The sequence below is a fragment of the Gavialis gangeticus genome, unplaced genomic scaffold, assembly GCF_001723915.1.
Source record: "Gavialis gangeticus isolate Ggan-Ray unplaced genomic scaffold, GavGan_comp1, whole genome shotgun sequence".
Lineage (NCBI taxonomy): Eukaryota > Metazoa > Chordata > Crocodylia > Gavialidae > Gavialis > Gavialis gangeticus.
The window spans coordinates 84,991,805-85,016,555 of NW_017729031.1; the positions used below are offsets into that span (position 1 = coordinate 84,991,805).

A 24,751-nucleotide genomic window follows, 5' to 3' on the forward strand; every position below is an offset into this window, starting at 1 on the left:
TGGCCCTTTTCCAGTCCTCCGGCACCTTGCCAGAGCACCACGAGTGCTCGTAAAGCCATGCCAGGGGCCCCACAATGACCCCTGCCAATTCGCACCGCACTCTGGGGTGGAGAGCATTCGGACCTGCTGATTTGAACACATCCAGACCTACCAGAAGTTCCCTAACTAGGTCCTCCCTGACCCTAGGCCTGGCGGTGCCTCTTCTGAGTCTGTCCTGAATCCCAGTGGGGGAGAAGTCCCGGTTCCTGCTTATATCAAGTCTGAATCGGCCTTCTAGAAGTTTGTGGCTGTTAGACCTAGCTATCCCTTGGGAAGCCCTGGTGAACAACAGTTCTCCAAGATCCTGATGCCACCCCCCTTATATACTTACAGGAAGCCACCAAGTCCCCCTGAGCCTTCTCTTCTTCAAGCTGAAGAGTCCCATGTCCCTCAGCCTCTCCTCGTAAGGCTTGCTCTCTTGGCCTTTGATCATATGGGTGGCTCTCCTCTGGACTTTCTCAAGCTTATCCACGTCCCTCCTGAAGTGGGGGGCCCAAAACTGGATGCAGTACTCCAGCTGAGGCCTCACTAAGGCCGAGTCAAGTTGGAGGATGATGTCCCTGGTTTTGCTTGAGATGCATTGGTGGATGCATGCCAGAGTTTGGTTTGCTCTGCCAGCCACGGCTTTGCACTGGGAGCTCATGTTCATCCTGTGATCAGTTAAGACCCCCAAGTCTCTTGCAGTTGCGGTGCTAGCAAGTGTAGCATCGCCAAGCCTATAAGTGTGATGCTGGGGGTTTTTTTCTCCCAAGGTGGAGTACCGTGCATTTCTGTATATTGAATGCCATCAGGTCTATGCCTGCCCACTTTGCAAGCATGTCCAGGTCAGTCTGTATCCCCAACCTGTCCTCCAGCGTGACCACCTTCCCCCATAGTTTAGTGTCGTCTGCAAAATTTGCCAGTCTGCATCTGATGCCCAAATCCAGATGTGTTTAATGAAGATATTGAAGAGTAATGGCCCAAGCACTGAGCCCTGGGGGACGCCACTGGTCACATTGCACCACTTTGATTTGTTCCCATCAACTAGTACTCTTTGGGTCCGACCCCAGAGCCAGTTTCCAAGCCATTGGACTGTGAGATGATCGAGGCCACAGTTCCCCAACTTGGTCGTGAGGACATCATGGGAGACCAAGTCAAAGGCCTCCTTGAAGTCCGGATAAATGACATCAACCTCGTCTCCCTTGGTCTGCTTCTGTATCTAAGTATGAATACATCAAATGATCACACTTGCCTCCTAAGAGTGGCATGGTCTGCATGGTATAGATTAGAGATGCCAGATGTGAGATTCTAGTTAGTCACTCAGTCACTAGTGGTTAGTCCCACCCATCCTAGGGACTTGAGGGCTCCTTGGTTCTGTGTAGGTGGCATACCATTCTTGCTGTCATTGCTGTGGTGGCTTATTTTGAGGGCGGAGGGGTGGAGCAGCCTTCCTGTTCCAGATGTAGCTGTTTAAAAATGGCCAAGCAGATTACTGTAAAATGCTTTGCCCTAGAAAATGGGTGGCTGCAGTTCTTAGCTATCTCCTCAGAGTGGCAATATTTTAAATAATTTGATAGGAGAGAGATTGTTAGTGGTAAAGAGAAGATCACCATTTCTGTGGTGCAGCTCTCATTGGGACATGGAGGTAGGAGGCAGTATAGCAGTCACTGCCAGGCCCCTGTGCCTAACAATTCAGCATGCTTTCAGTTACAGAAGTACTAAACAGTTTTTAAAGTTGTTGTTGTTGTTGTTGGGTTTTTTAGTAATAAAAATCCTTTGTTCAGCCCTTTTCAACACTTCGGAAGTGAACATGCTTGTCTACAAAATTTGTAGGGGAAATATATTGGGTTTTCTTTTCTTTTGTATGACGGGTTGAACACGTTATTATTTAACTTCATTTTATATGGTACCCTGGTGTGCCAAGATCCTGTGTTTGTTTAGCAGGAGCCCCACTGATGTTACAGCATCTAGGTCCTGGGAATAACATTTTAGGGTGATGCTTCTGCACAAAATGATTTTATTAATTTCTCAAAAAGGGGCACTGAGCTGCTTTCATACTTTGGAAGACCCCGACCCATCAGATCGCAGTGTTGTGAACTTTCACTGTTTTATTGTGAGCGTTATACTCTTGGGCTGTTTCTTCAAGTGTCAGTATCTGAAGTAATACCACTACATTAACCCTATTTTTAAAAATAATAGTAAAACCAGGTTCTTGTGACAGTAATATTTTTTACAAAACAAATGCATTTACTTGGGAGTGGGGAAGGAAGGAAAAGCTCTCTCTCTTTATCATGAAAACAGGGTCCTGAGTATTGCTAAGAGTCATAGGCAAGTAGTTTGCAGGAGGGAGAAGCCTTTTGTGTATTTAGGGGTTTGTACTGTATAGATCAAAAGATCACAACTCTCACTCACTAGAAGAGTAATTGTCAAATTTACACAAAGTAAATTACACATAACTAATATAAGTGGGCGTCCACCAACCTTTTTGCTCTGAACCAAGTTTTCTAAAGCTAATTTCACTAAATCGCATGTAGAATGGGGGGAAAAAAATTTAAAACCCTCTGGATTTTAATCCAATTAAAATATATATATGCAGTGGAGCTAATCTCATGATCTCTGAGGTATGTGCAAGCCAAATAAATAGAAGCTATTGGGACAGCACAGGCAGTGATTAAGCAGGAGGGGGGATTTAAAATGTTCTCCAGTGACTTCTTTATTTTTTCCAGTTGCTTTTTGTGTGTTTGAAAAGCTTCAACCCATTTGGAGGCCTGTCTTTCAGAGAAAGAAAAGTGAGACCTGTTGTGCTGTGTACCAGTTCAGGAGTTCAATATGCCGTTATTTGGTACATAGCACAGCATTTTGTGGGGAGGGGAATGCTGGCAGCTACCCAGAAACCTGAGGTGTAACCTGGGTACTGGAGAACATGTGGGAGCAGTTTGTTTTTAATATGAAGACAAATCCCATGGCCACGGGGACCATGCTGGGCCTTTGGGGCTCTGGTAACAGAAATTCATGTGGGCCTTTGTTCCCATGCTGCAGAGTAGGGCAGTGTTGCTCACTCCATAGGCTGCATGTGGTGCTAGGGCTGCTCCTAACATCTGCTGAGGCTGGGCTGAGTTGCTAAATCTGCTTATGTGAATACCTTTAGGTAGGAAAGATGCCTGATATAGCTCCCACTACCTTTAAGGTATGAATGTACTTTTCCTTTGGTCCCAGTTTTCATCTTTCTAACTCTCCATGGTGCTGTGTCTTGGGCTGAAGTTTCTAGGCTTGGCTGGAAACTGGTGGGTTTTTTCTGGCAGTCTTCCTGATTTAGGTGAAGGTGGAGGCTGACCTTTTTGTTTCCAAGGGCAGAATTGGAAACAGAAGTGGAAGATTCCTCAGAAATGAGGATGGAAGAAGACACAGGAATAACTCATCTGGTGTGCATTGGAGGCAGGGAGGGGAGAAGAGTAAAGCAAGAGATTGGGGAGAGATGGGACCTTCCATGGCGGTGCAGGAAAAAGAAGAGGAAGAGCTCCAGAGCAGTTTGGACTCTGGGGAGACTAGGTAGATTGTTATGTTGGTGAGGGAAATCTCTTCCCCACTTTCTATTACCGAAAAAGAGAACAGCCAGAGGAGTATGGCTTTCTTCCTTACTGACCTTTCTGTACAAGACCATTGCTGATGAGATGTGCTTCATAGGTGGGAATGAGTAGGAAGGAAGTTCATAGGGCCTTATCAGAGCCACTATGTCTTTGCAAATTTTCTGAACCCCTAGATGTCATCCACACCCAACCTGGATTTTAGTGATACATAGGCATGCACTTGCAGCTCTACAGGGTTGTGTGGCTGAGGTGGAGAACTGTCCTGAATACTTCTGTCACTTGCCATGCCCTTGGCTGGTTGCAGACCTTGGTGGTGAGCCTGGTGGGGATAGAGGTGAATAGAGCCCTGGTCTACTTCTGGATCCTGGCTGGCTTACAGGGGGAGAGGAGAGAGTGGCATGAAATCTTTGCTAAGTGCTTGAATTTGCTTCTGAGCTGGCTTATCTGCCAAGATTTTGGCAAATGTGATGAAGATGTATGGGCTTTGTGCTACTCCCCATCTGTCCTACTTTTACCCAGGAGGTTGCAATACCCACTTTCTGTGAAGGAGGTAAGCTTTGGAGTGGTGGGAGTGCGTTAGTGCTTTCAGAAACAGGGCGGGGACATCTTCCTCTTCCTTTTCATCTTCCTTTACAGCAATTGGGTGGGGCTGGAACTAAGGCAAAGGAGTTGCTTGAGTGAAGAAATGTGCAGAGAAATGTTCTTTCACCCAAAAAACTGCTGTAACATTTGGAACAAGAAAACCCTGATGTATAATAGCCAGCCTTCTTCCCTGTTTGTATACATAAATGATTCTCCTGGGCTCCAGCATGCACAAATTAGCATATAGTAATCGAATATGTTGTGGTTAATTGATGGTTACAGAAATAATATGTTATTTCATGATGTAATTATGGGTAGCATTCAGTTCAGGACTCTACCATAATTGGGAGAATCCCCAAAATGTTTGCTTTTTAAAACTTTTTTTTTTAAATCCCCGCCCCACCCCCCGATCAAAAGGTTGGAGAGGATGTGAATGACAACTGTTTGTTCATGAAAATATTGCTTGGTATTTACATGTTAAATATTATGGGGAGAGATTTTTGCCTAGACCCTGATTTTCAGGGTTTACACAGAGGAGCAAAGTGAAACCTGCTCATGAAGCCTTAACATTGGCAATTCTGGATTTAAGTACTCAGTTGCAGAGCTTTGGCATTCCTTTAACATAGCCTTATGGATGGGATATGTTTGTAAATGGCTCAGCATTGTATGAGACAGACACGTTCTCTGCTCAGAGAAGCACAGTCTAAACAGAAACAGCACAAATGTGGCAAGCGGCACGTGTATGACTAGCAGGATGCTGTTAGGGCTGTGGCTCAGCCAAAAACTAAATGGTTTTACCTGTACAGTATTCCAGTAACATCACTGGGTCCATGTGGACTCCCTGGGCCACCTGCCTTGATTCCACTGCCAGCCATGTCCTTAGAGTATAAATTCCCACTAATCATAAGAAAGTGCAGTGTGTATAATGTGATGGAACAGACTCTGCTGCTGTGACCTGACCTGTTGTATTAGCATTGGAGGGTTGGGAAGTAAGGATTGTTCTATCTAAATCAGGCATTTTAAATTTTCAGGATCCTTGAATACTTTTAAAGACTTTGATCTTTGCCCATAGGATCGTTTGAGAGAAAATAATCCCAAAAGTAATTCCTTTTTGGGACTTGCTGTAGGGATTTCTGTCTTGCTTGCCTGACTGAAGGCTGTACCACTGCCAAAAAGGCAGCTTTTGTGTTTCCTTAAATATTCTGTTGCTGTTTTTGGGAGGAGGGGGGCATAAATAACTGAATTATTGTTATTGCTAGAAGTGGCCAGCTGGTTAACATGTTTTTTCATTAACAGATCATTCCAGGCACTGTTTTCCCAATGAAGTAATGAACATGTTTTCAGTGGGGGAAGGTTGAGGGTAGAGGGGCAGGGAATAGAAAACATAGAGAAATAGAAACACTCGCTCAGTGTTAGCCAGAAATTGAGTGAGTGTCGTCAAGTCTGGGCAGTTGTTCAGATCCTTGGGGTCTATTTTATGATTTGCATTCCATCCGCTTCTGGTGATTCACTCTTGCTTCCCTGGTGCTGAAATCGCAGGAATTTGGGGGGAAAAAGCACTGTCTCGAAGTTTAAGGTAGTGGTTCTCAACCTTTTTAAACTAAAGGTACCTTTCACTGTACTCAAGGCACCCCTCAGGAAATGACAGCTCTTATTTTTTTCTGTAGTCAAAAAAGTGAAAACCAAGAGGGCAGTTTTTCTGTTGCAAAGAACTCAAAGCCCACAACAGGTCAGTGTTTTTGAAACTGGAATCCTATTTGAAATCTTTGGGTTTATCACGTTTGTATACCTAACAGTGCTACCCCTGTGTGGTACTCGGTGGCACCCTAGAAAGGCTCTTGCGGCACCCTGGTTGAGAATCGCTGGATTTAAGATTTCAATTTGGGGTCTGCATACATGGTGGGCATGTGCTGGACTGTCATACTTGTGGTTCTAGAAGCAGAAGTGTCTCCATCTGGGAAGTGTGTGTTCTTGAATGCCTGGTCTTCATTCTAGAGACCAAGATGTTGATAGGAACTTCTTCAGTCGCTACAAATGCTACCTTACAATGCTGAATATGGGGAATATATGTTAGAGTTCCCAGGGAAGGATTTACTTCCACTCTCTCTTGTTACTGTGGTAAATAAATCTCCTAGTGGAACCACAAGAAAATAAAATTTGAATACTAATAACCTGTGTTGTTTCAAGCCAGAATTAAATTGTCAGATTAGTTTAATATTTTCAGTTTTGTCCACCCTTTCCTGTACAAGCCTGGCTTTGTTTAAGTCTAGCTCCTGTTAAAAGGTCTTATGCCTTTTTCTTCTCAGGTAAGCAACAACAAAAAAAGAGAATGTTATATTGAATTATACCCCTGAATTATAACTCTACAGGGTGATTTGAACAACATTAGAGAAAACATTGTCTTCAGTTGGCCAAAAACTTGTGCAATTCAGTAGTTTCCAGAACCTCATTGAATTGCCAATATCCATCATTGGTTGGATATTTCTTTAGACAAGGGGGTAGAGCTTTTACTCTCCCACGTCTTTTCCACGTTTGTTGATAGTATTTTGTCCTGAATGGGAGAAGCAAGTAATTAGTCATAACTTGAGTTCTTCCTCTGTCAATATTGCTTGGTCCATATTTCATCCAGAGACAAGCCAACAGAATTGGATCTTTCTTAGGAAGACTATTATGATCACACTTTTCTTCTGTTTTTCCAGAAGATAAAATATTAGCCATGGTAATATAAAGTGCTTGAGAGGTCTTTATTTTATAAGGCACTCGATTTCAGCAATTACCTAGTGGCCTCTGACAGCCAGCTGAAACCTAAATTTGGCACTCTGTCTAGCTCTTAACCGTGCAGTTTATTATTAATAGTAGAGTTACAGTAATGTCCAATTTTCATAATTAAGAGGAGGACCCCATTAGGCCAGAGATTAAGTAAGGAGGCCACCCCTTTCCCAAAGAGCTTACAATCTCCACAGAGGAGAGACAGATATGGTAGAAGGGGAAACAAGCAAGGTAGGAAGAGGGGAGAGGGGGCTGACAAATTGACGTGTTCAACATGCAGTAGGTCAGTGAAAGAACAGGAAGCAGAAGTCTGATCTTATGCCTTCCAGCCTAGTATGTTTTTTCACATATGGATCCTCTCTAGAGTGTGCACTTGCTCAATTTCTCATGCCTTGATGTTTCAAGTAAACTATTGCATTTGTGAGGAGTGGGGGTAAATTCTTGTTCACAATGCAGGTCTGCACCTGGGGCAGCTGCAACACATGGGGCAGTGCTGGCTCCTGTGATGCCAGTTAGCGGCAGTACATTCAGCTTACAGGCAACCCCCACTTAACGCTGTTTCACTTAGCGCTATTTCACTATAATGCTCATTTTAAATTGATGCCTGATTTCGCTTAGCACTCAGCGAGTTTTGCTATAATGCTCGTGGTCGCCATCTTGAGTCATTAAAAACAATTGTGGTCACCATCTTGGGTCATCAATACTTTCAGTTTCGCTTAACGCTCATTTTTTCAGGAACCAATTAAGAGCACTAAGCAGGGGCGGTAGGGGGGATTGCCTGTATAAGTTTCTAGTGCTGGTTATGAGAGTAACTGGTTGAGTGGAGCTGAGGGGAGAAGGGTGGTGGAAAAGCCAGAAGTGGAAGTACTGCTCACAGTTCTCTTATGTTCTGTTTTTCAGATGTAGAGGAAAAAACACTTTTGTCAAAGAAAGAAAAAATGAAGTTGAGAAAAGAGAGATGGCTGCAGAGTAAGTACCCTCTTGATAAGAGGATGGCTTTCTCATGGGCTCTTCCACACAGCCCCTAGAAGCACTCTTCTGCTCTCGGTGCTAGACCAAGCACATTCCAAGTCTGTGGCGTGTAGTGACCCTTCGGGGATTTAAGTGAGAACTTGTGGGGTAGTATGAACCCATTTCAGGAGCCGGAGCCAGAGGAAAGGGGAGTGTACTCGCAGGAAGAAAGGGAATGGGCTTGGGAAGGGGTTATGTGGCTTTGGAAACACCCATTCTGCTGACTTTGGTTTTGGGGCCTGAAAGTGGAGTTCATTAGCAGGTGAGCTGGGAAGTCAGCACCAGGGCATCTAGACTGGCTCTAGCCAAGTCTTGGCGATTCTTTCCCTGTCCAGGAGCCCAGGGAACACTGACAAATGTAGTTTCACATGGAGCCCTGCAGGGCAGGTGGGGAAAATGGAACTCTAAAACCTGGAGAGAGTTTGTGGTGGTGTTTAACAAAAAGCTGCCTATATGGTAGGATTACTGTAACGGCAGCCCTTTCAGATGTTCCTGAGCTAGCTTCAGACTAGGAATATCAGCTGCCAGCTGAGTAGCTGTGGAAGCAAGGAGCAAAATGTGTACTCTAAAACCTGCTTGAGAAACTCTGTCAATCTCAGAGCAGTTAGTTCTTACTACTAATTGAAGCCAAACTGGGCACATGAGCAGTGGTCACAGCAGCAATCGCGCTGCAAGATGCATACCCCAAATGAGGGGAGGCCCGCAAGGTGGCAGGTTATGGTGCTGATCTGTCCCAGAAGCTACGGATCAGCCAACTTGTTGAAGTGCTTTTGTAGGGCTGGACTCTGATGCCTCTGAGTTGGACAAAACCAAGCCCTTGGCAAGGGAAGTAGTTGAACCTTGTGCATATGGAGATGTATTTTTGTTTAGTTTAGTCTGTGACATTTAAGGTGCTTTGAACTCCAAGCCACAGTGCTCAGTTAACACTCCTTAGGCCTCTTCTGCTTGCTTTAATGTGCTTCCCAGTAGCCCAGCCTCAAATACTAAGTGGGATCTCCTCTTCCTCTATTTTGTAGAATCACAGAAGATTAGGGTTGGAAGGGACCTCAGGAGGTCATTTAGTTCAAGACTCTGCTCAAAGCAGAACCATCCCCAATTTATCATCCCAGCCAAGGGTTTGTCTAACCAGGCCTTTAGAAACCTCCAAGAATGGAGATTCCACAACCTCTCTGGGTAACCTGTTCCAGTGCTTTACTACCCTCCTAGTAAGAAGGCTTTTCCTAATATCTAACCTAAACTTCCCTTGCTGCAACTTGAGACCATTGCTCCTTGTTCTGTCATCTGCCACTGAGAACAGTCTAGCCCCATCCTCTCTGGTACCACCCTTCAAGTAGCTGAAGGCTGCTATTAAATTCTTCCTCCTCCCTGCCCAGGTCTTCTCTTCTCTAGGCTCTCTCAGCCTGTTCTCTGAAGTCATGTGTCCCAGCCCCCTAACCATTTTTGCTGCCCTCTGCTGGACTCTAATTTGCCTACATCTTTTTTGTAGTGTGTGTTGGGGGGGTGGGGTGTCCAGAACTGGTTACAGTACTCCAGATGTGGTCTCATCAGTGCCAAAAAGGGGTATAATCACTTCCCTCAATCTGCTGGCAACAATTCTACTGATGCAGCCCAGTATGTCATTGGCTTTCTTGGCAACAAGGGCACGCTACTGGCTCATATTCAGTTTATTGTCCACTGTAACCCCCAGGTCCTTCTCTGCAGAGCTGCTGCTTTGCCATTCAGTGCTCAGCCTGTGCATGGGATTGTTCTGTCCTAAGTGAAGGACTTTACACTTCTCTTTATTGAGTCTCTGAGATTTCTTTTGGTTCAATGCACCAATTTTTCGAGGTCTTTCTGAATCCTGGCCCTAACCTTCAGTATATACCTACTACTCCCCCTAGCTTGGTGCCATCTGCAAACTAGCTGAGGGTGCACTCCATCCCATCTTCCAGGCTGTTGATGAAAGTATTGAACAAAACCAGCCCCAGGACTGACCCCTGTGGCACTCCATTTGATACCAGCTGCCAGCTAGACATTGAGCCATTGATTACTGCCCTTTGAGTCCAATGATCCAGCCAGTTTGCTGCCCACCTTACAGTCCATTTATCCAACCCATACTTCCATAGCTTGATTGCAAGAATGTTGTGGGAGATTGTATGAAAAGCCTTGCTGAATTCAAGGTATATCATGTTCCCTGCTCTCCCTGCATCCATGGAGCCAGTCTTGTCATAGAAGACAATTAGGTTGGTCAGGTGTGACTAGCCCTTGGTGAATCCATACTGACTGTTCCTAATCACCTTCTCCCCAAGTGCTTAGAAATGGATTCCTTGCGGAAACCCATGCACACCCATGACTTTATACCCATGCGCCTGGCAATGAGAATATGCAATAGCAGACGGAAGTAGGAGACTCCACTACAATGTGCAACTCCAGCCCTGGACAGCCTTGTCAGCCAGTTCCATCTAATATCAGCAGGTCAGGACAGCTCACTCTAAGCATTGAAGCTTTGTCAGTGTCTTTCCACAATTGAACTGTTTCCCCCTCATTAGGAAAGTTTCATCAATCTGCACTTTTTCTTCCCACCTGCTGTCTATAAATTTCAGTCCAGTAGGTCACAATTTTCCTGGGTCCTGCTGTAGCCAGATCTTGACAAAGTAAGCACTAGAATAGCCCTGGCTCCTTTGTTGCATAACATCTACCATGTTTTGCTGTGGTTATTAAGAAAAGCCAGAAACACCACCTAGCTCCAGCAACATATCACGTGTGCCAGCAACTTCAGTGCCTTAGTATTGGGTTACAACATGGGGATAGTCCCAGGAGTCCCAGCATCTGGCTTGTCAGTTGCAATTTCAATGCTTGTGCAACTCAACATCTCCATAGCACCTGTAACTCTTATAGGTGTTTTGGAATCATCTAGGTTGTGTCAGACTGGGTCCATTTAGTTCAGTCTCCTGTCTCTGACAGTGGCCAACAATGAACTTCAGTGGAGGGTGCAAGAACCCTTGATGGCAAGGAGTTGATCCTTACGCTTTCATGTTAAAGACTGGCTTAAACCCTGGAACATACGATTTTTAAATCCCTTCCAACATTTGTAAGAGTTTCTTAGGAATCTGGATATTTTATATGTAACACTGATATCCAGTCTGTCTGTCAGTCTCCTTAAGCTCTTGCTCTCAACAGTGTCCTGCAGAAGTGAGTTCCACAATCTCAGTATGTATTATGTGAAAAGGGAAAGCCCAGCATCTCTTACTTCTCCTAGAAACATGGTGGGCTCCTCCAGACTAGTGTGGCAACCACTCCCTAGAAGTTTGGTACCATAAAATTAAGCATTCAGAGTGATAAAATGCTAGGACTAAGTGTGTGTGGTGATGTTTTTTTCCAAGCAGATCCTTTGCACATGCACGTTACAAGAAGTCTTGCCCAAGATGATATGGCAGCCTAGGGCTGAGCTAAGAATACATGTTTCTTGCTCACTATCAGATAAATGTTTGCTTGCTTGCTTGCTTGCTTGCTTGCTTGCTTTAACTTGGACTTTCCAGAAAACTGTAATTGGGGGCAGCATGTGGAAGTAGAAAATTTCAGCCCCAAAGGTAAATGTTTGAGAGGGTTTATAAGCAATAGAAAAAGACTTGAATGGAAACATTTAGGCAGCCTTAAAATGTCTAAATCCCCAGACCTTCCTATTGCTTCACCAAGCTTTTAAAAGGACATTGCTGGACTGTAAATCAGTTTGCTTGAAAATTGACTACCTATTAATCTTACCAGAACCCCCTCAGATCACTGTAACTGGAAAGTCAGCAAAAGTTAGCACCTGGACTATGGTCATGTAACAAGAGAAAAGCTGACTAACTAAAAAGACTTTACAAAACAGCATAAAAGCAGAAAAAATCCTCCATTAAAAGTAGTATGGAATTAAAAAAAAATCAACTAATCAGTTTTCTGCTAACAGTGCCATTTTTGCACTTTTAAGATAACACTAAGTGTAATGAGGTACTTCACCTACCAGTGATTCAAAATGTTCCACTGTTGCCACCTCTTAAGATTTTTTTTAATGAGTTTTGCAATATTCCTAGTTTTTCATAAAGTCATGTCTGCTGCAATCAGCCAGTCACCTGAAATTGCTACTGCTGCTATTTTTTAAAATCAGATTGTAGTTCTAATTGCAGAGTGACTTGAGTATGATAGATTTGAACATGATAGTCACCTCAGCCCTGGGCATAAATATAGGCAACTCCACCCTTTAAATTGTCATTTGTTAAGCCAGTTTCATGTTTTGTAATACTGGAGAGTTGGCATTATGAATAGGAGTGCCCAGCTCTGGTATAGCATATATCCATAATCTTAAAGCACTGTACAGTTTGGCCAGTCATAATCACTGTCTCTTTTTTTAGATGGGCAGAGGGGAGGAACCTGAGACGGGAAGAAGGGAAGAAACTCAGTAGGCCAGTAGCAGAGCCAGAAAAGGAAAAGCCTGTGCCACCTTGCCTGTTAACTCTTCAGTGCAGCCAACACTGAAGTTTAAATCCCCATTTTGCTGCTGTTTCTGAATTTTTTTTTTTTTTTTAGATTTCAATTATTCTTTAAATTGGTGCAAAGTTAATGCATGTCTTGTGATCTAAGCAAAATCTGAGAAGTGCTTGTAAAAGTTCCCTTTGTGTCAGAAGCCAGTCCAAGCTGTTGGGTCAGCATTTGTGCTATGGCTGGTCTGCCAGACTTCCCGAAGTAGCGATATTGTGGGTGTGGGTTGAAAAATAACTGTCTGCCTGTTTCAGGACTTCTCTGAGTTCCATGTTATCTTTCAACTCCCTCCCTGGCTATTTCCATTATTTCTGAATTCACTGGCTGCTTTTGTATCCATCTCGCTGCCTGTAATTTGCCCTTAGCTTGATTAACTCCCTTAACTGTGTGAAGTCCTTATTGCATAGGCATGTTGATTTGTTTTAGGAGTGCTAATTCTGTAACTTCCCGCACCAATTAAGGCCCTTATTCAGGAAAGTGATTATGCTCGGGCTCAGTTTTAAGTGTGTGCAGTATTACTCCCCTTCTTTATATGTGTAATATTCTTAACTGCATAACCACTCCCAGGTTATCTGTTGCTTTCATTGTAACAAACATCAGTTATCTGCATATGGGTGAATTGTATATGCCACTTAAGCGTATAGCATCTTTCTGAATGTACTCTCTCCTTAACTCCATAGAAGTAAGCTGTTGTAAAAGAGCTGCTATTAGAAGCCTTGAAAATAATAGGACCTAATCCATTTCAGTGCTGCTGCCTTCCATCATGTTCAAGGTTGCTAACAGCATGGCATTGACAGTTTTATGTGCACTTAATGAGCATTGCTTACATTAAGTTTGGATGAGTGCATATTCTAGGTATGTAGCCTTTTTTCCATTCCTAAGGCTATGCACTTAAATGGAGAACATTGTACATAGAAATTGACTTATATGGGACCTAAATAAGCAATTAAGTGCTTTCCTGAATTAAGGTCTCGAAGGAGAAATTCATAGGATCACATCTCTATAACTCTTGCTTCACTAGCTAGACTGATGACCTGAACTGATGCATCACTTCTTCCCTTTTGATAGAAGACTCAAAATCAGCATTCATTATGTCAGTCAGGTTGTTTTTTGTGTTTTTAATCAGAGCCCCAAGTGGAAACTCCAAGGAAATGCACAGCACTCTGCTTTCTAAACAAGCCTAAAGAAAAAAATTATTATGCATTGTGTTCAGTCTTGTCACAGAACAACAAGAATTTCCATGCTGCTCGCAGTACACTGGCTTGAAGCTGTGGTAAATGCCTATGTTTTCAAATGGAGAAAATTCATCTCTGCCTGTCCTATTGTTACAAAGTAGTCACAATCATGTCCTTTATCTCTTCCCCACCCCCCACTCCTCCTCCCAATAGTAAATGTTTTTTGGACCATTTTGTTGCTTGATCTTTCCCTTGTTCTTTCCTTCTTTTTTAATGCCAAGATATTTTTCTTTAGGTTATCCCTTGTTTTCTTGGGAGTCTGATCCTTATACCCTGGAAACTCAAGTTCAATAGCGTAATCCAAAACTTGTACAAGCATGTTCCATTCCAAGCAAAAATAAATCATCCTGGGGAAGCAACTAAAGGAAAACTGATGCAAGCCTTTAGCCATTAGAAGCATGCACTGGGGTGGGGAGGAGGGTGGGAAGAAACTGCATGGCTCCTTGGATGAAGAAGACATCATAGAAAAAGAATCTGGGATGTTTGCTGGAAATCAGGTGCTTGTAAACTTTTGGGTATGTAACTTTTAGGCAGTCTGTGAAGTAGTAGCCAAGCTGTATAAGGCTAGAGTAAAAAAAGAACTGATGCAGAACAGAAAGCCGGGCTCTTGGCAGGCGCCTGGAAGGAGAATTGCTTACTGTCCAGATTAGTCACAAACATCCATGTGCTGTAGAATCACAGTTCATCAGAAGCTCAGGCAATTGAAAGGGTAGCAAACAAACTGATTTAAAGGGGCTGCCTGCAAATATGAAGTGAACAGGACAGACAGCTGATTGCAGGGTGGGTAGCACAATGCTGATGAACTAACTAGCTAGTAATGCTCCAGAGCAGAGGGGACCAAGCTTTCTAGCCTGGGACCAGGATCCATTGATTCTGAGGCCAAGGGGCCACAATCAATAGAGCAGGCTCTCTGGCCTGTTCAGCTGCTGCAGTATTACTCAGACACCACAAAGGAAGCAGAATTGCCCACCATCCCCCTGTCAGGTTAGCATAGTTGGTGTCAAGTTAGCATAGTTGGCTTTCAGGTCACCTTCTGTGGCCTGGATGGAACTAGGGAGTAGCTGAAACACATTGCACTCTGGACCCCCAATGGTGTATCGCCCCTGAGTGCTGTATCTAGCTGGGGCATGTTAGATTAACCCAGGGCTAGTTATAGACTTGGAAGACTAACTGGTCTTCAGGGTTTTGTAGGCTGCCCTGTGTGGGGCCATCCAGATCAAGTGAATCTTTTAGATTCAGGCTCCCTGCCATGGGTGCTGCTGCTATGTAGGGGGGACAGAGAAGCTCTGATTGCTCCAGTGCCCGTTGGCTTGCAGGAGCCCCAGAGGGGAACAGGATCAGGTGCTACTGAAGGCAGTATACCTAGTTCCATCACTGTTATCTGTTTGCATTCTACATACTGGCCAGTTACTCTGTCCTCTTACAGTACAGCAGGCAGCCAGGTGGAGACCTGCTGAGCAGTTGTGGTAGGGAAGGAATGACAGACTGAGATTTACTTTCCAGTCCATCTCACATAGGGTTGTGGGGAGACAGCACTCCTGATCCTCCCTGCACTGATCGGCTCTACTCACACCCAGCAATATTTAATGGATGCAGAATGGAGTCTAGGGACACGCTTTCTTAATAGTGTTGTCTTCAAGGATCCTAGCTTGGATGCTCCCGTACAGCATGTTAAATGTGCGTATGCTCCCTTGTTTTGAGCAAACTGAAGCAGAAACAACTGAAGCTCGAAGAACTGAAGTCCCTAGTGTAGATGAGGCCCAAATGACTTCTGCAAAATCATGGAGGGGAGTCTGTGACACAGTTGGGAACTGCATCCAACCCAGTGCTTGTGCCATGAGACCATTTTACTTTTGAGTACAGCAGATGCAAGTCGGCTCTTCACAATATTGCATGGTCTTGAAGCTAAAAGTCTGCAAGAGGACCTCTGCCCCTTCCCCTCTCCCACTCCTCCTTGTGGAGCCTATGCAATTAATAATCCATTCCAGCCATCCACCCCACTGCTCCGAGCCTTCAATGCTCCTTTTCCCCATTTGGGTGAGTTTTTCCCTCCTGCCATCCGTAGCCCAACAATTGTGATACAAGCAATCATACAAATGTGTGACTAGGCATGGGAGAGAAACAGTCCACTGGCAAACCATTCTGGGAGTCACACTCCCAGTCTGCTAAAATGAACAAGAAGGGGGAGATGTCTAGTGGACTGGCTGGAGTTTTCTGATTAACTAAGTTTAGAAATAAAGGGGTCAAATAGAGTTTTAAGAGAGGGAAAGCACCATATAAGTGTGTTTAATGTAAGAAGGTTTTTATCACATCTATACTCCCTTTTTTTGAAGCCATCCCTCAGAGGTTTTTGGGTGCTGGGAAACTGATGGCCTTTGTCACTTTTTTCTTTTTCTATGTCAGAAATAGCAAGTGTGAAGCTTGCCAAACAGAAGCAGAAAGCCGAAGCAAAGCGGAAGGCAACCCCAGTGGTGGGAGACATGCAGCCTTTGATGGAAGCCCTGCCTGAGCTCTCTGAACTGACCAAGGGCAGGAAACAGCCCAAGGCGTGCGTATTCCTTCATGACTGTTTATTTTCATACTTGCAGGGCAGTCTGGTTCTCAGCTACACTCCTAACTTATTTCTGTGGCCAGTGCAGCTTAAGGAGCCTCAAAGTGGGTGGAAGAGGCCTCCTGAGAATTTTGTGCACTCTGCTTGCTTCCTCCCAGCTCTGATGTAGAGTGCGACAAGGATGGAGTGCCCTGTAACTGCTCTCCTCAGAGGCTAGGGGAAAAGAGAGCACGAGTTACAGTAGACCTGGATCTGCTCTTGGTTACACTGGGTCCTTTGTGTAGTTTTGTGACCCAGTACACAAGTGATTTAAAGCTGCCTTTGCTCCAGAGTACTGTCCCTACCCCAAGTGCAGGCCAAGAGTAACTGTGAACTAGGCCCTTTATCTCCTAATGTAAGTCAGTATGGAATTGCACTTGCTGGAATCCCATAAAGGGATTTTTTTCATGAAAAGAAGAGTTCTCTGGAGCATGAATGGCATATGGCTGAGAAAAAACAGCTTTAACCAAAACATGAGAGCAGTTTTCACACTGGGGAGCAAGCTTTGAGCAACCAGGTTTTTCTTAATCTAACACAGGGTGAAAGCAGGATGGGTATCGTGCATGCAGCCAGCATCACAACACAGCCCTGATAAGGCTTCTACTAGGTATGAGTGACCATTTCAGAGGAGGGCATCAACTTTAGGGCGGGGGTTCTAATGGAAAGCCTGTATGGAACAGACCCTCAAAGTAGGATTCAGCAAAGTAAGACTGGTGCTGGTGCTCTTGGGTGCAGTGGTTCTCAACCTTTTTGGACAAGGGGCACCCCTCTATAACTTTTGCAAATTGAGTGACACCCAGTGTTAAAAACAAATTTACATACCACGGTTCTTACTTCCTTGCAGAGGAGCTGGCCAGTGGGGGCAGGGAAGCATCCAGCTAGGAACAAGCCTGAGCCTGTGCTTATTTGCTCATGCCTCACTTAACTCCTCACACCTTATATCACCCTTCAAAGGATCTTGCAGCATCCCAAGGTGCCATGGCACTCTGAGAATCACCACTTGTGTTTTCCACCCATAGGTCTCAAAATACTTTCTAAAATAGGAAGCCAGTATCCAGTTTACCTGTTTTACAGATGAGGAACAGGCAGGACAAATGACGTGGCCAGCAGGCCAATGGCAGAACTGCAAGTAGAGCTCGGTTCTCTGGAGTCCCAAGTCCAGTGCTCTGCTCTCTGAAACTGGAGTTCCTCCATGGTGCACTCTGACCAGATCCATTTGACAGCAATTCTGTGGTTTGTAAGATGCTTGCTTTTGTACTTAGTAGGTGAGCATCAGAGTAGAGAGCTCAAAATGGAAGGCGTTGTTAAACTGCCTCATTTCCTCCAGTCCTTGGCCAAGCCAAGCTGCCTTAGGTTCCCTGCTGGTTTGGGATCAGGCTTTATACAACTGAAAAGTAGTGTTTCCTGTCGGTGCCTTTCACTTAGCCTCGTAAGCAGGAAGTACTGCTACTTCTGGTCCCTGGACACACAACAGGGCCCTGGGGCCACTGCTTTTCAATCACTGTAGTTACCAGCTAATTTTGGTCTGAGGTGAACCATGCCTGGGCTTTGCTGAGCAGTGCTGAGGCAGAAAGGGAAGAAGGCAATCTTTTTGGATCATTGCCTCTCTGGGAAGGACTGTGTTTGTTCCCCAGTTTTTAGAATTATTCCTGTGTTTACTCTCTGTAACCTGGGTGTCTCCAAGTGAGTGTCCCCCTCTCAACAATAGAAGGGGGGAAGCCAGCCGAGTACCCATGCTGGGGATGGCAACTGCAGTCTACTCGCAGTTCCTTCCCACCTGTCGTGTCTCAGTAGAAGAGGAACAGAAAACAATGTCTTAACCAGGTACAGATTTAATATATATGAACTAAGGTGAGTATTTACAGGTTACAAATATATATATATCTATAACTATGTACATACCCATATACAAGCAGGTAAGCATAATGGTCCAACTGATATGAACAGGCAAGTGCCACAATAAATGACACTCTAAACACAAGGCGTACAGTTAATAGTTAGTAAACACTCCGAAGATACATGCATGTGTCAAGCAATCAATAAAACACTCCAAAATGTGAGGCACAAAAGTTCTCTAGGGGGTCCCTTCCTTCTGCCTCTCCTAGTGAGGCTGCCTCCCCCTGAGTGTCACTCCCCGGTAGGAGACCCGGTGCCCCACTGACTTGCGTGTCCCAAGGAGCCAGGTGGGGGGTTGTCCATAAGCTGCCCTGGCCTAACTAATGTTTCTCCAGGGGAGGGCTCAGGGAAGGGGTGTGACTCGCTCACGCGTCCCAGTGTCTCAATCCTTCTCAGGGGGAGTTGCAGGCCTGGGCCGCCTCATGCATGCCCAGGGCTGTCACTCCGAATACCTACACACCCCTGTGCTCGGGAACTGCTCCGTTCTTGGGGTCCTGGGGGACTGACTGCAGGGAATGGGTCTCAGACTACCTGGCCCCTCCTTCTCCACCCCTTGTGCCCTGCAATGACTCACCCCGTGGTAGCACTGGCTCCCATGCCTGGCCTTGTGCCAGGGTTGGAGACCTGAGCCACCTTGCTGTGGCTCCCAGGGTCCCGGTCCCTTGTGGACCCTCTGCAGCGATGCCTGCAACCCCCGCTGCTTCTGGCCAGCAGCATAACCTTTCAGGCTCTTCTGGGCAGTCGGATACACCCACTGGGAAGCTCTCCCAGCTATTTTTGGCCCTGGGACCTCATCCTTCTTCTTTGTCCCTTACCGACTGCGCCACATGCTCGCCATGCAGCTGCTTATATCCCCTTTCTGGGGCTCCACCCCCAGATTGAAAAGGAACCGATCAGGAGGCTGGAACTGTAGTTCCCAATTAAATCCACTCCTGCCCCCCGTTTAGAGTAGAGGCAAAGTGGACTGTCTTCTGGGCTCCTCCCCTGCCTGTCTCTGATTGCTGGGTTTTGCCCCACGAATTGCATTTGTGGTTTCCTAAGCCTAGAGAGCCAGGCGAAACCTGGCAAGCCCGCCACATGTCTAATATAGCGCTGTTCTCCCTACTAGCTGTGACCTCTGATTGGTGATTTGTCTTCTTACTAGCTCCCTGATGCCGCATGTGTTTTTCTTAGCAGTATCCAACCAGGAGAGGGAAGTATACATGATGTATGCTGCAAACATCCCCATCTCCAAACCTTCAGCTTTGACTGGAACTAGAAGCTTACTTTTACCATAACTAGGAAAGATTAAGGACTGGGGCTGGGCTGATTTTATAAAGTTGTTTGGCAAGGCACCCAGATTTAGCCAGAGGGGTCCTGAATACTGGCTGTGTGCTGGGCTCATGCTGTATGCTGGGCTTCCAGCTCTAGTCAGGAGGGAACACTGACTCAGACTGGGCCCCCATCTGAGCAGATGAGGGGAGCTGCTGTTCCTTGTCTTAAGGGGACTCTTTTTGGAGGCTCAGACACCTAACTTGCACTTATACGTTTGAAAATCTCCCTACTTCAGCTTGATCCCCAGTTTCTTGAATGATTTTTTTTCTTATTACTTTTCTGAAATACTGGCTTCTGGGCTTAACTACAATGAAGGGCAAATGTGTCCAGTGTTGTTTCAGATCTCCCAAAGGGTTTTAATTTGGTCTATTTAGATTCTCAGCCAGGATTTGGAGTTGTATGAGTCTCTTGGATGAAATCACATGTTCCAAATAGTGACAAAGCAGGCTACAGATGGGGCATGTGGGGCTTGAAACTCCCCGTCTGGAGTGGTTTCTGGGAGGCAGCACGAACCCACCCATGCATTCTGGCAGCACTGTGTGTAATGTTCACTGTATTTCTGCTGGAGGATTTTCCCCAGGACTCCTGTAGACAAGGCATTTACCTTGGGCTGTTCTTTCCTATGACATGCTGCCAGTGAGGAATAATGGCTTACATAATTTAAATCTCCTGTGGCCTGGCGTTCTCAGAGCAGTGCCATCATCTACAAGGCAGAGCCACTGTAATGTGAGCGCTTCTCTTCCTTTTCTTCGTCACTGGAGAATTCCAGCAACATAGTACTTTGAACCCAGTTCTTCTCCAGACTGTCAGTGGAGTCCCAGCTCTGGGGCTCTAATGTTGGAGAGCTCAGTTGAGGGAGCAGCCTAGCATAGAGAAGTTCCACTCTGATGGGCAAATCCAGCCAGTGCAGCCCACGTCAGTGTGTGACTGATGCAGGAGGCGCAAGACTAGCCCAGATAGGGAATGGGCCCCTATCAGAGTATACATCCCTGCTCCTCACACAGGTCACTGGGCTGGAGGAACCACATCAGTACCTGCACCCCATGGAGCTAAATCCCTTCTCTGGCTTATGCAAGGGTGACTTTAGTCTCCCATTTTCTCTGTGTATGTGCATGTGCATCTTAAATAATTGGAAGAAGCTTTTGTAGGATTTGAATTGTTGCATAAGTGAAGGATAATACTTTAGTGATTTGTCAGCGTTATTAATAAAAGATTAGATTCTCCAGAAATTTGATCTCTTGCCAGGTAACAGAGCATTACAGGAAGGGTTTTATTCTGATTTATAATGAATGAAGGCAACAAAGCAGAATGAAACAAGGCTGCCATTCACAACCAGAGTTGCCATGCTACTGGAGATTCACACAATAACTTTTCCAAGCACCACAGCTGGTTGAGTCATCAGCACAGACCTATTTCATAAGGCTGGCTAGGGGTGAGAACTAGAGTATGCCTGAAAATAGAACTGCAGCAATTTCTGAACACAAACTTGGACTTGCTGTTTCTAAAGGAATGTTGAATCCTCACGGAAAGCTACAAAGGATTTGGTGTTGGGGACAGTTCTGCCTGTGATATATGCTGCTTTTTTCAGGGGCTGGTGATTTTTATTTCTAGGAATGCTTGCCTGTAAATAGGATATGTTTTCTAGAGATGCCGACTTTGAAATCTCACCCCTTCCAGAAATGTGTTTAAAGTATGACTAGGCATAGCCCCTGTCCAACAGCCTCCTTGCCAGTGGCTGTGGCTTCACAATTGCCTTCTCTCCTTGTTGCTGTGGATAGCCTGTGCAGGCAGGGCAGTAGCATAAGAGCCGTGAAGCTGAGTGCACATGAATGCACAGTGTGAGCGCCCTAAGGAAAAGATGTTCTCCTCAATGTCAATAACTGTAGGTGCCGCTTGTAGATAGTGGAGCAGAGTGATTGAGGGAGACTCGGAAATTATTCTTCTTTTTGAAGCCGACTTTGTCTCCGTAGGAGTTAATCTGTTCTTGTTGCTTTTCCCCGCCCCGTGTGCTCTTAGTCCCATGTTATGCAATGACACAGTTGATCATTGTGTTACAAAAATTCTGGCCTGTGGCTGTCAGCAGTCACTTAGGGGGGAAGTTGTCAGCATAGCGTTAGAGATCTAGCTGCATAACCCCTGCTTTCAGCTAATTGGAGGAGCATGTTAAACGCCCTACACTGCTCCTCTTTTTTGCTGATTGACATGCTCCTGTGTTGTTCAGGCTTCAGTGGTCTGGCAGGGAAAAGTACATTCTGGAGGATTTGTCCATGAGACGAGGGTAAGTGAAGAGTCAGCTGTCCTGGACAGGTAGCAGATGTGGGGAGAATGGCTTGAACAGCCCTTATTTTCTAAAAACTAGGGAGCATGATAGTGGCTGTGTAGTTATGTAATCAGTGAAGCTTGGGAAAAAGGTCTCCCTGCTAGCAAATGGGGAGAGCGAATGCTTCTGCTCAGGCAGAAAATAGGGAAGGCTGTTTTTGGTCAGTGACTGCTGTTGGGATAGACCCAGCTGAAGCTGTGGTACCTTCTGTCTGCCATGCAGGGAAAGGCTGTTGCTGGACAGGTCTTAAGGAGACTGCTGCTCTCACTGGCATCCAGTGCAGATGGTGTCCGGGGGAATCTTCCCAAGGACCCATGTTTCACAGTGGTTTTTGGGCCAAAATTAAGCAGACCCCTCCCCCTAGCTTCTCCTGGCACATCTGAGCCATCTGCTGCCTGTACCATAGTGCCAGTGTTCTGCAGCTAAGCCCCATGTAGAAGCAGGCTCACAAATTGTCTGCATTGCTTGCAGAGTGTTTGCTGGGCCCTGTGCTGTCCCAAACTGTGGATAACTACTTGAACAAAGTACATCTTTGACCCTGAAATCAGGGACCTGGAGAGGGAGCCTTTTGGCTGTCCTGCTGCCCTATAGTCCTTGCCCATGCACTCTTATAACTGCTCTATGTAAAGAGAGCTGGTCACAAAACAGGGCACGCACACTGCAAAAAATGTGCAGCATTTAAAAAATGTTCTTGTTCTGCGTTAAGGTGAAACAGAGCTCTCTGGAAGATTTCTGTGGAAAGACTACATCCACCGTCAAACAACTGTTAGCTCTGCGATCAGGCCATGTGCCTGTGATTTGGACCAGGAAACCCATATGTGCCTGTGTCCCTTGCGAGTGCCCTAATCATCCAGCTTAGCTCCCATTTTTTTCTGTTGGAATTGTAACATTTCATATCACTACTTAAATGCTCATTGAGCATGAGTAAGTCAGGCTGACTCTCTAGACCAGCAGATAGGGCACCTGCTTGGGAATTTGGAACCGGAGGTTGAAAGCCCTGCTGCAATTCGATTTTTTTATATTTACAAACAATAGAACAGAAGAGTCAGAGAGAGACTCACCTCAGACCCCATATGCTGACTGTTCAAGGCACTCATTTTTTATGGGAAAGGGCCAGGTTGAGGTTCCTGATCTGAAGTAGGCAGAGCAGGGACTCGAGCAGGAATCTCCCATGTCACAGGGCAACGTCCTGCTGAGTGGACTTGGGGCTTTTCTGGGATGGGTGTGTCTCTAGCTTGGTTTTGACCAGAAACTTCATCCAGGAACTAAGGCCTCTAGCACATTCATGGTGAGACTTAATTTCATAGACATTAGGGCTGGAAGGGACCTCAGAAGATCATCAAGTCCAGCCCCCCACCCGAGGGGCAGGAAGTCAGCTGGGGTCATAGGATCTCAGCAAAATAAGCATCCAATTTGCTCTTGAAGGTGCTCAATGTAGGTGCTTGAACCACCTCTGACGGCAGGCTGTTCCAGACCTTGGGGGCTTGGACAGTAAAGAAATTCTTCCTTATGTCCAGCCTGAAACGGTCTTGCAGTAGTTTACAACCATTTGACCTCGTCATCCCTTGGGGCGCTCTGGTGAACAAACGTTCCCCCAGGTCCTGGTGAACACCCGTGATTAAATTTTTTGGATGACCATCAGATCACCCCTGAGCCTGCGCTTTTCCAGTTTAAAGAGCCTCATAGCTCTCAGCCTGTTGTCATAAGGTCTGTTTTCCTGACCTCTGATCATGCATGTGGCTCTTCTCTGGACTCTCTCAAGCTTCTCCACATCCTTTTTGAATTGTGGAGCCCAAAACTGGACACAGTATTCCAGCTGCAGCCTCACCAAGGCCGAGTACAACAGGAGAATGACGTCCCGGGATTTGCTTGAGAAGCATCTATGGATGCAAGCCAGTGTTTTGGTCGCTTTACTAGCCGCAGCATTGCTTTGCAGGCTCGTGTTCATCTTGTGGTCAATGGTGACCCCCAAGTCTCTTTCTTCCGTAGTGCTTGATCCCCAGTCCCAGCAATCTTGTCTCCTGCTAGCCCAAGTGTGCATGGCAGAAGGCATAATTTTAGGATCAGGGACCAGATCCCAATTGTGCCAGTACTTTCCAGTACAGGGGAAGCCTGGGATAACAATCCTGGGCTCCCTTTGCACCACCAAGTTGGGCAGGGGCCAATAATCAACTGATTGATAACCTGCTGGTGGGCATGGGGGATCAGAGGCTTCTATTATGGGAGCTGAAGGGCTTCTACCGCTAGGGACTTAAACCCCTCCAGAAATCTCTCATCTCTCATGCTTGGCTAGAATGACCAGGCATGGGGTTTAAAGTCCCCAGCAGGGGAGGCCTTCATAATATATGTCATCTTTGGGTCATAATTCCCAGTTGTGGTCCCTTGTTGATATGAATGGCTTCAGTAATTGTAGGTGCCTGTATCAGTAGCCAAACTGTGTTTAGTCAGCTTAACATTTTCCTGTCAGCCAGCCTTTCCAGCACTCTTTTACTTCTGAAGCTACCCTTCTGAGTTTCCTCCAGGTTTGTAATTACCTTGGGATTGAGGTGCTCTGAAGGCTATTTCATTTGTAACCACTCTCATCTACTTGGTGAGCTAGGTCCTGTTTTCATTGTAGAACACTGAGATGCAGTGTCCCCCTACAGTGTGGTTTTCTTGATGCCCTCAACATTAACTCTGTATTAAACAGTGGCTTCCTACTAGGCCCCTGGGCTATTTAATATGGTGTGCAGATCCTAGTGATTTCCTCTCCCTCAATACTTCCAGTGTCTGCATCCAGGCATTTGGATACTCCCATCTTTTCTCTCCTGCTCCAGTCTGGTGCATTTTCCCCCCTCTGAGTTTACAGTAGTTATTTTTAGTTTGGTGAACATTCCCCCTCTGCTCTTTCTACTTGTGTCAATGCTGCCTCAGAGTCCCTGTAACCCTGAAG

The 24,751-nt window shown here is 45.6% G+C and overlaps 1 protein-coding gene and 1 long non-coding RNA gene across 2 annotated transcripts in view; one reads left to right on the forward strand and one right to left on the reverse strand.

Moving 5' to 3' along the window:
- Positions 1-24,751, forward strand: part of FAM207A (family with sequence similarity 207 member A) — a 139,138-nt gene that overhangs the window by 103,098 nt on the left and 11,289 nt on the right. Inside the window, exons 3-4 of the mRNA XM_019523305.1 lie at positions 7,857-7,925; positions 16,103-16,247. Coding sequence (XP_019378850.1) covers positions 7,857-7,925; positions 16,103-16,247 — 214 coding nt within the window. The remainder of the gene's footprint in view (positions 1-7,856; positions 7,926-16,102; positions 16,248-24,751) is intronic.
- Positions 13,557-18,526, reverse strand: LOC109301929. Its single transcript, XR_002098661.1, has 3 exons — positions 18,192-18,526; positions 17,353-17,517; positions 13,557-13,783 (listed from the first exon to the last, which is right to left on the reverse strand). It is a non-coding gene; the product is annotated as an uncharacterized LOC109301929 (long non-coding RNA).